This window comes from Solanum pennellii, chromosome 12, assembly GCF_001406875.1.
Source record: "Solanum pennellii chromosome 12, SPENNV200".
Taxonomy (NCBI): domain Eukaryota; kingdom Viridiplantae; phylum Streptophyta; class Magnoliopsida; order Solanales; family Solanaceae; genus Solanum; species Solanum pennellii.
Window position 1 is genome coordinate 80,485,193 of NC_028648.1, and position 11,489 is coordinate 80,496,681.

Below are 11,489 nucleotides of genomic sequence, written 5' to 3' on the forward strand. Positions count from 1 at the left end.
ATGCTGTTAAACAAATTATTAGTAGTTTTTTTGGTATCATTTCTCGTTGTGAATAGTATAGTAGCAGAAAATCCTTATAGATTCTACGAATGGAATGTTACTTATGGAACTATTTCTCCTCTTGGTGTTCCACAACAGGTTTGTCTGTTTAATTTTTTCGTGTTGTGGAACGAGTGTGATATAGATAGTCTATTCTATGTTTTGTGGATTCGATTTTTGTAGTAATGTTTTTTCTTTTTGTTTGTGTATAGGGAATTTTGATCAATGGGCAGTTTCCTGGACCTGATATTATTTCTGTCACAAATGACAATGTTATTATCAATGTCATCAACAATTTGGATGATGATTTTCTTCTTTCATGGTAATTTTTGGCTTATTTGTTATCTTGATTTTATCAAATGAATAAAAATATATAGATATGAAATGGTCACACTAATGTGATCTTGGACAATCGTCACCTTGTTATGTTTTTTTTCCACATTGTGATGTATGCATATCGTTCTTTTATCACTCGTTTGCAAATCTATGTATATAGGCACGGAGTGCAAAACAGGAGAAATTCATATCAAGACGGAGTATGGGGCACGACGTGCCCCATACCACCGGGGAAGAATTTCACATACCGTTTGCAAATGAAGGATCAAATAGGAAGCTTTTACTATTTTCCAACAACTGCATTTCACAAAGCTGCTGGTGGTTTTGGTTCCATCAGGATCTTTAGCGGACCTTTCGTGCATGTTCCTCTCCCTGCTTATGCTGGCGATTTCACCGTCCTTATTGGAGATTGGTACAAGAGAAATCACACGGTACAATTTACCAAGCTAGATGTCATTATATTTGTTGACGATTTTGTTTTGATACTTATTAGTTTTGATACAGAACCTTAAAGCAATTCTTGACAGAGGACACAAGTTGCCTTTTCCTGATGGTATTCTCATCAATGGTCGCGGCCCTAATGGCGCTACCTACACAGTGGATCAAGGTAAATACAACTGCAAATGTTCGTAATTCTGTTTGTGTAACAGAGTTAGAAAAGGAATATTCTAACATGTATGAGTACTGCAGGGCAAACGTATAGACTGAGGATATTGAATGTTGGATTGGAAAATTCACTGAACTTTCGTATTGAAGGACACAACTTGACGTTGGTGGAAGTAGAGGGTACACACACAATGCAGGAGACGTATACCTCACTCGATGTTCATGTTGGACAATCATACTCTGTCCTCATCACAGCTGATCAAGCACCAAAGGACTACTACATTGTTGTTTCATCTCGTTTCACGTCTAAGGTTCTAACTACCACTGGTGTACTTCACTACAGCACCTCTAACAGCACGGTCTCTGGACCGATCCCTAGTGGACCAACCATCGAAGTTGGTTGGTCACTTTACCAAGCACGTTCAATCAGGTGTGAACTTGCTTTCACCACTTTACTTGTCATATTTCGCTCTTTTAACATAACTAGGTGCTCATTTTTTTCGTGTCTTTGATTAGGACTAACTTGACAGCTAATGGACCAAGGCCTAACCCACAAGGCGCGTATCATTATGGTATGATTGGTACAACTAGAACTATCAGACTTGCAACCTCTGCTGGTCAGGTGAATGGTGAGCAGAGATATGCTGTCAATAGTGTGTCGTTTGTGCCCACGGATGACACTCCATTGAAGCTAGCTGACTACTTCAAGATAGGAGGATTCTACCCCGGAAACATACATGATGTCCCTATCGGTGGAAGGATTCAACTCAACACATCTGTTTTGCAAACTGACTATAGGACATTCATTGAGATTGTATTCGAGAACAAGGAGAGGATCGTTCAAAGTTGGCATATTGCTGGTTATGCCTTTTGGGTAGTAGGGTAAGAACACTCGTCATTTATTCCAATTTCTAGTTATTACTCCCTCCGTCCCAATTGAGAAAAAGGGAGTGCTATTGAGTTGTGTTTGATTTTGAGGTGAATTATTCTTAAATGTTAGCATGGACGGAGGACACTGGACTCCAACAAGCAGGAATCAATACAATCTTCGTGATGCAGTTTATCGTAGCACAACTCAGGTGATCAGATTAATTCATATACTATGAAATGATTTCTTATCTCGGAAAGAAGACTAACAGAAAATGCTGGAAAATGTAGGTGTATCCAAGGTCATGGACAGCGATATACATTGCATTAGACAATGTGGGAATTTGGAACATAAGATCAGAGTTTTGGGCGCGACGATATCTTGGACAACAACTATATATGAGGGTATACACAACATCAACCTCCTTACAAGATGAATATCTGATTCCAAGTAATGCTCTTTTATGTGGCAAGGTGTCTGAATTCCACAACAAGACCATGTTAAACTAAGGGCCAACTGAAATTGATAGATTTGATTGATATAATATTTTCACGGATTAGGGTGTTAAAAGTAGGTAGTTGAGTGTCGTCTCGTTATCCTGCAAGATAAGATTGTCGTAGTTTATGATCTCATTTCTGATTAAATTGTTTATTGTGCTTTAACTATTGTAAGTTTCTTTTTTTCTGTATGTTATAGAATGTTTCCTTATTATTTTGTGATATCTTTCCTACTTTTATGTTATCTTGCTTACTTTTTGTGTTAAGTTTACTTTTTGTGTTACTATGTATATAACCGGTGCTATTCTCATTGTTTTAGTTGTCTTGAAATTTATAATTTAAGAATTGTTGTTTTCCTATCAATGATTAGCACTTTCTGTTATGTTTGATTCTGTTACTCTCGTAAGTTTTAGAATTGTTACACACAAAAGAAAGAATATTAAATATGAAAAGTACTTCCAATTAAGCTCAATAATGTACCACCACCGGATGAGCCACTAGAGCTACCACCAAAAGAGCTACAAATATACCACCACTGGACGAGCTTTCACCAGACGAGCTACATGGAATTGAAGCTTCATAGCAGTCTTTTCTACACATATACTGTTATTGGAGGATAATAAATTAACTAATGTTATGGCCATAAAAAATAAATACAGTCCATATATTCAGTTTAAAAATTTCAACATTTGATTAATTTGATACAGTTGGATGATATTATGTTGTATATTCATTATTAGTTTAGTGTTCTTATGTTACATTAATATTTCCAAAAATATATTAAAGATGTAACATTTAATTACAATATTGTTTAAATTATATTGAGTGTATGAGTATTATTGTGGTAGTAGTACTTGGTCCTAGATAAATTTGCTATGAGGACATCTCTGAGAAAAAGGAAGAGGAATGCTGATATTTCTCCGAGGTAACAACGCAACAACAAAACGAAGCATGGAAGAAAGCATAGTTGAGATGGTAAAGTCGTAGAGGAGTTTGTTTCAAGACACCATTGATGCGACCGACGAAACAGAATCATATGATAGTGTCAACAACTTTAACAAGATCCAATAAAGCAAAGAAGTGATGGACTATCAAGTGCTATTGGACAGATTTGAAGAAGACGAGAGAAAAATACTTCAAGTCCCCTTAGAAGGTCAATCTATCTTTTATAGTTCATACATTTGTAAAAGGAAGTTTGAGGTTGATAACTCAACTTTCTCGTTGGTTTTTATGATTTTTTATTACTTAAGAATGGTCACTTGTAATATCTTATAGAGTTCTTATAAACTTTGTGATGATCATAGAATATCTAGTTATCTCTAGCTCGTATTTTCTTCATGATTATTGATTGTTAATTAGTAAAGGATAAGTATCTCATTAGGATTGGTAAAGGTAAGCCACTAGAACACTGTCTACTGGTATAAATTTGCTTTAAAAAGTATATTAGTATTGTTATACTTTTTATATTTTATAATCTTTTAATTTAATATATTTGATGGTGAGAAAACAAACAGTCTTAATAATTCAATGTTCAGATCTACAATAACATCTTAATCATTTAGATGTGCATTCAAATTCAAACGTTATGTTTTAATCTTAATGCAAACAAATAAGGCCTAATGACTGAGTGGTAAAAGAACAAATCAACCACGCTTTTGAGGACCTTTTGTGTTTTTCACGAGGTGAAACTTAACTCTCAATCTTTTCACAAATGGAACGAGATGTCTAGTGGCGTAGCCACATAGTGTCAAGGGTGTCTAATTGGACACACTTTGTCGGAAAAAAATAATTTATTTACAAGTAAAATGATATATGAAATGATAAAATAACCTATTTTGGACACCCTTAACATAACAAGTTGCTAATTTTGGACACCCTTTAAGAAATTTCTAGCTCCGCCACTGGTGATATCGTGCAAGTCGAAGACTTTGTCTAGTGTTGATAGACTCACCTATGGTCGATCTTGAGAATCAATCTCAATCGAATATATTGAAGGGGATCATCTATCCTCCTAATCCTTAGAGTAGATATTATATGTAGGATAATCAATTCACTGCGGTGCCCAAGACAAGACAACATGAATAATAATGTTGAAGAGACATAAGACTCAGATAAGGTTAGGAAAGATCTTGACCATCTAGGTCACCAACTTCTTTTTTAGAGAGTTGGAGACTATCATTTATTAGAAGTCGATACAAAAATGATTCCACAAACAAAATGCCATATACATTTTATTATAACATTTGTTAATTAATTTCACGAATACATAGAAAACAACAAATTCATTTGTTATAATTCAATCAAGGCAATGCAATGTTATGTTAAAGCAAAACTAGAAGTTGTGTAAACTAATATAACAATTTTAGGTTTAAATATAACGTTGCAGCATAATTATAGTTTAATAAGTAAAAGAACATAATTTGAAATCATTTTTGATACTTAGGCACAACATTATACCATTTTCCGAAAATAAATTTAATACTTAGCAAGTCTTTGACATCAAGTTGAGCTAAATTAAGCCCATTCTTATATAAGTCAAATCAAATCAAATATATCTCTAACGCTAATATCAACTTATTTATCAACATAAACGGTAGAGGGATACTTAATATTTCTCTACCTTTAATTACATGTTTCAAATTCAAGCTCATAGGAATAAAGAAAATTTTGTTAACAGTATCATCTCTAAAAATGAATTATGTAATGCATGGATTTTAGTATTTGCATAGAATAAGGAAGAATAAATGATTCCTCCATTTTAATATTTGACATTTTCTTTTATAACAACACACCATTTAATATTAAGGATATATTCAAAAATAATTATCGATTCAGCTATGTTTACAAATTACTGGTAAAATAGTAGAACGGAGGGAAGATTTTTCTCCAAATAAGTTAAACATTGAAAAATTAGTTGTAGAGTCTTTGGTTTTAGGACTCTATACAATTTTTTTTTTCATTTTAAATAGGAGACGTTAATTTAAATACTCTATTAAGAAAAAGCAAAGAAGAAAATATAATATTGACATTTTAGTTAATTTCATAGAATAAGGAAGAAAAAAAATGTTGACATTTTCTTTAGGTACAATTTTGTTTCTTTTGAAGATGTAAATTTTTTGTGTTTCGGTAAACTAAATACTCAAATTAAAATCGGAGAGTAACAAATTATTAATTATATTACTTTAAAAACAATTTTTCAAAACCCAAAAATGTTATTATTCATAAATGGGTAAATGTTCACTAAAAAAAATAATCCAAAAGTTCAGCATCGTTTTTCATACTCCTTATCTTATTTATTAGATCTTTTTTCAAATAACAACAACATGACTAATATTAAGAAGATAATTGAAAATAATTATCAGTGATGGTATTGAAAATTTTAAAACATGATACTTTTATTTATGTTTTATTCTTTTTAATTTTTTGTAAATAAAACAGGGAAATTAAGTAATTTTATCTGTAAGTAAAAAGTTCGAAAAAGTAATTGTAGAGTCTTTAGCTTTTAGGACTCAATGCAACTTTTTTTTACTTTAAGATAAGTCAAGAATCAAGATGAATGAAAAAAATATGTTATTAAAAATTGTTAAAGTAGTTTTTTTTAGCAGAGGTATTTCCTTATTATTTGCTATGTCTTCATCATTATTTTCTTGTATTATTAGAGATAATTTAGGTGTAAAACTCATTATTTCTTCATTATTATTTTATGTATTTTAGAGATAATTTACGTATAGGTTTTACGAACATTAAGATACATTATTTGTTTACCCTAAAATAAATTGCATTTGGTTCTACTCTTATTGTTTTAGTTGTCTTAAAATTTATAATTTAAGAATTATTGTTTTTGTATCTATGATTAGAAATTCACGTTATGTTATGTTCAGTTCTATTGGATTAAAACAACCCAAAGATACTTTTAATATTGTTTACTCCGTTAAGTTCTAGAATTGTAACACAAAAAAAAAAAGAAGGATATTAGCTGAAGCAAAGGTCTGATATACCTCTTAACTTTGTCATTTAGAGTTGATATATCCCTCGTTATGAAAGTGACTCATATATACCTCTACCGGTATAGGAATCACTCATATATACCCTTTTCTCTAACAGAAGTGAAAAATTTTTTAGTTTAGTTTTTTAATAATATTTTTAAACAAAATATAATCCCATATGGGTATACTTAATCCTCCTCAAACATATATTCTTTTGACTTTTTTTTTTGTTTTAATGTCTAATTTAGATTTATTATTTTGATGGTCAAATTTATTTATGTTTCACTAATATTCTTGTATAATTTATTATAGATGACCCAATTTTTTTCCAAATACAAAAACTAAATTACAGTATAGCCGAAAAATAATTTTAAATTATAATATAGCCAAAAAACTGTTTTAATTTTTTTTCTTACATCAAGGAATAAAAGAAAAAATACATTAAGAATTAAAAACTCAAATAATGATAATAAAAGAAGTTAAAAAAATAATTTATGTATGAAAACTATTTCTTAAAAAAGTTAAAGGTAAAATGTGAGCTGTTTGTACAACGGTAAGGGTGTATATGAGCTACTACTTTCATAGCGAGGGACATATAAGCTTTAAATGATAAAGTTGAACGGTATATCAGATTTTTTTTCCTTTTTCGAAAGATGGAATTCAATTCTCATTCTTTTCTTTCATAGCTAAAGCAAGCCGAAGACTTTGTCAAGTGTCGGTAGACATGCCTATGGTAAGGGGTCGATCCTGAGAATCAATCCAAATTGGATTTATAAAAGGGAGACTCTCTATCCTCTTAATCTTTAGAGTAAACATTATATATAAAATACAATAAACCATTGCGGCGTCCAAGATAAGACAAGATGAAAAGGAATGTTGAAAGGACATAAAGCTCAACTAACGCAAGAAATGACCCTGGCCATCTAGGTCACCAATCTTCATTTTTAGGGACAATCATATCTTAAAACTCGATAATAGTGTGTTTCTACCATCAAAGAGACATGTTTTGTTGCAACATCAGCTGTTTTTTTCCCACAAATAGATAGAAAACAACCATTTATTTGTTATGATTCAAGACAACTCAGTGTTATGTGTAAATAAAACTAGAAGTTGTGTAAACTAAGCCAGTACTACTACTTAATCGTTACATTGCTCTCTCAGGCTGTATATATATAACAGCACTCGAAGAAAGAAGCACAACGTGATTCACAAAATTACCAGATTCAAACTCCAAAGACAAATCTGGCATAAACGAACTGGCAAGTAAATCGCCATCCTTTGAAGCAACAAAGCGGCAGGTTTATTGTCAACTGTCAAGTAATTGAACTGTATATCGTGATCTAGAGATTAGGGAATTGAAGGTAAATTCTGCTTCGGTTTGACATGATTGAGCGTATGTTCCAGACAGTTTGAATCCATGATGCCTGAAAACAGTCAACCAAGTTTGGTGTCATACTAATTGTTATTAAAATCTGCCATAATTCACAGTAGGAAGCAACTTCAAGACAAAGGAAAATAGGGACACGAAATGAAATCTGTAAAGAAGCAAAAAGTAAAAACAACTTAAAGGGAATAGGTATGTCTCACTTGGTGAAATGAGCTTACCCACCTTACACATACAGGTGGAAGTTCGAATTTTCAATTTGTTTGCCCTTCCACGCCCCATTCCCTTCCCTCTTGAAAAAAAACGAAAACTATACAACAAAATTTCATCTTTTAAGGCCGAAGAGATAGAAGAGTAACTACACAGCCACTTCTGCAGTTTATCAATCTCGTTCAGCCTCTACGAAGTAAGACAAACTTGTAAAATGAAAGAAAAACTTGAAGCAAAGTATCATCTGCATCCTCTCTATTCAGGTATAGACACTAAGGGAACGTTTTGAAAGAGGCATAATAATACATGTATTAGCCTTGGTATTATTTAATCCCTTGCTTGATAGTGTTTCCATCCTATGTATTAGTTATACACCCTATTCAGTACTATTCACATAGTAAACCATGGAATCAATAATATGGGGTACTATTCCAATTCTATATACACCAAATTCATTTAATACAACAAACCAAATAGTTGATTAAAACTAATGTCTGCATAACTAATACCAAGTATTACCAACATTACTAATACACCCTATTTAGTACTATTCTTATACACCCTACCAAACAACCCCTTAATGGTTACTTCAATTTTTTAAAAAAGAAACACAATTTTGTCAATGTCCTTGAAAAGAGTTGCAACATAAATAAAGCATGGCAAATGACAAATAACATGGATTTATCACTCATTCACCTCGTCCTTTATTAAGAACTCCTCCAAAGAAAACTAACTTCACAGAGAAAAATGCCTCCAAACTACTGATGTTTAATCCAGCCAACAGACACGTACCTTCCAGCTGTTTCCAAAACAATCGAGCCTGATTTATTTTTCGAAACAGAGATATGGGTATCACAATCTTTAAACTATTAAGGAGGCATTATAGAACAAACCACAGAAATGCCAAACCCAAAGACAGATACTCCCTCTCTATCCCAATTTATGTGGCGGTGTATGACGAGGAATAGAGTCTAAGAAAGAAAGACTAACTTTTAAAACTAGTGGTGTAAATAAACCAGAGACAATTGACTGACTATAAATTGTCTCATTAAACGTCAAATAAAAAGTTAAAAAATAATTTTTTCTTAAATAAGGAAGTATGGTATTCTTTTTAACATACTAAAAATGAAAGTATGTTACATAAAATGGACAGGAGGAGTAGTTTCGATACTTTATGGTGTGTACTTCATCTGGGCAAAAAACAAATGATGTCATGCATCCATAATAATCTAAAAGGCCACAACATTTTCATTCAATTATTGTATAGAAAGACTGTACACCATGAGTCCAGGATAGTCGTAAAGCTAACAGTTGAGCTGCTCAGAGAGGACATATTACTCAACATCTCCAATCTTCACAATATACATAAACTGATAAAAGGAACTATTTTTACTACAGCATGACTATTTTGTGTAACATTCAGCAACTGAATATTGTTTATTTCTAGCTAAGTTGCACAGAAAGGGAAATTCAACCATCAATTTCTCTTCATCCAACCATCTATTATTCCAGAAACAGGTTCTTCTACCCGTTCCAACTTTCAATTGGTGAATCCCTGAAATTCAGGCCGTAAATTACTTATCTGCTACCAAATACTAGTTCTTGAAGGCAGTCATGAGGTTTTTCATCAGGTGAGTGTGAAGGGGATAAAAATGCTCAGTTTAGATAATTTTTCCGAAGTTCTTATATGCATAAAGGTATATTTATAGGATGACTTTATACCTACGGACTCTCAAACCAAAGGTACCAGTAATATCATTTTCTAGTGATTTTCATGCGGGGGTTATTTTGTGGGATAATGGGTAAAACATGAGTCATTTTATTGGTATAAAACAAACAAAAGTGATTTCACTAAGCTATTTCTGTATCTTGGATGACCATCTAAGAACTTAAACTCTTAATGCATCGCATGGGATGTCATCGACTAAACCACTATACAATATAAAACACTGGTTTTCTTTTCTCTTCTTCACTTCCCTTTGGTAAGGCCTGCTCAATTAGTTTCCATAGTAGCTATTATAAGCTAAAATTCCTACGCCTCTGACCTTTACATGTTGTTTCTGAAGACAGACACTTTGTTTTAACGCCCCACGTAAAGATCAAGTCCATTGATCAAACAATAAATCGACTTAGGCTCGATCACTAAGCGAGCTGGTAATACGATGAAATCATCTATAATTGGTCCCAAAGGATGTCCAAGTGTTGTTAAAGGCTCAAGCAAGCTAAGTTAAAGCTAGGTTGTAGTCTGCTTTGTGTAATTCTAAGACATCAAACAAAAAAAATCATCTTTTTCAATTCTGCAGCATTCATCCTATTTCATTTCAAAATATCACATCTACAAATAATTGAAAACTCATATATATTGCTTAATTCATTAACACTAAGCAGAAAATGCAGGAATAACTCACATAGAACAACACAATCTTACTGTTCAACAGTCTTCACCGAAGAGGCGACGAAGACGGGAAGCAAAGAGACCAGTAGGCTCAGCAGCAGCTTCAGCAAGCAAGCTTTGCCTAATATGATCCATTCGCCGAACAAGTCCTTGTTGTTCTTCCTCAAGCGCAGCATTATCCTCCATTAGATTATGAATACGATACTTTTGCCCAAGCGATCTTAAACTCAATAGAAGTATTCCTGTCATGGCGAAAAACTGTATGAAACTGTCTTTTCTCTTCATTGCGTTTGCAAAGAAGCTTAATGACTTATTAGGGTTCTGGAAACCGCCGGAAGCGACCGATCTCGGTGGTGGAATAGAGGAAGCCATTACGATGCCCGAAGACGCCGGGAATAATGTCGCCGGGAAAATACTCGCCGGCGGGCAAATGATCTCTTAGGAATTGCAGCAGTCTAGTGACACTTTTTTTTTTGGGAGTTCATCTATTTAGTGTGATTTGTACTTTGTCCTTTTTTTAAAAAAATTATTATTTTTACATAATAATGAAAATTGTTTCATTGTTTTAAAATAAAATTTATTTTTTTCTCTTTTACCCTTAACAAAAATAATTTATCCTTGAGGCTAATAATAAAATTTTAATTAGTTATTTTATTCTCAAGCCTAACAATAAAATTTTAATTAATATAACTATTATGATACTATTTTACTTTGTAATTTATAATTTAACAGAAATATAATCATAAAAAAATTTGTTGACAATTAATATCATTTGTATAATAAAAAACCAATAAATAATTATAAGAATTACGAAAAATTAGATAAATAAAAACCGTTGAAAAATATATTTATAAAAAATTTAAAGTTCAAACTTATTTTGTTATAAAAAGAAAATCTAGTCAAATAGAATTGTATATATATTTAATATTTAATATATAAAATGTTTACTAATTAATTTTTTTTTCCCATAAAAATATTGGCTAGTAATAATCTATTTAATTTTTTTTTGACTAATTAGGAGTCAATTAATTCATATTTTATTTTATTATTATTACAGTAATTTGGTTAAAATAGTGTGTCTTTTTTAGGACATGAATTATCATTTTTTCTTCTGGGGACTCTCATTTCATCACTCTCTCTTTCTTCTTCTAACCCCCCACCCCACCTT

General features: G+C 32.0%; 1 protein-coding gene and 1 long non-coding RNA gene across 2 annotated transcripts; one reads left to right on the forward strand and one right to left on the reverse strand.

Annotated features, from left to right (window-relative positions):
- On the forward strand, positions 1–2,568 carry LOC107006737 (L-ascorbate oxidase homolog). The gene is made up of 8 exons (XM_015205251.2): positions 1–138; positions 252–361; positions 536–806; positions 880–982; positions 1,066–1,411; positions 1,498–1,863; positions 1,982–2,060; positions 2,140–2,568. The coding sequence occupies exons 1-8, from the start codon at positions 1–3 to the stop codon at positions 2,356–2,358; spliced, it is 1,632 nt and encodes a 543-aa protein (XP_015060737.1). The 3' UTR covers positions 2,359–2,568.
- Positions 2,569–7,336: 4,768 nt separating this feature from the next.
- Positions 7,337–10,815, reverse strand: LOC107005798. Its single transcript, XR_003575454.1, has 2 exons — positions 10,355–10,815; positions 7,337–7,756 (listed from the first exon to the last, which is right to left on the reverse strand). It is a non-coding gene; the product is annotated as an uncharacterized LOC107005798 (long non-coding RNA).
- Between the last annotated feature and the right edge of the window lie 674 nt (positions 10,816–11,489).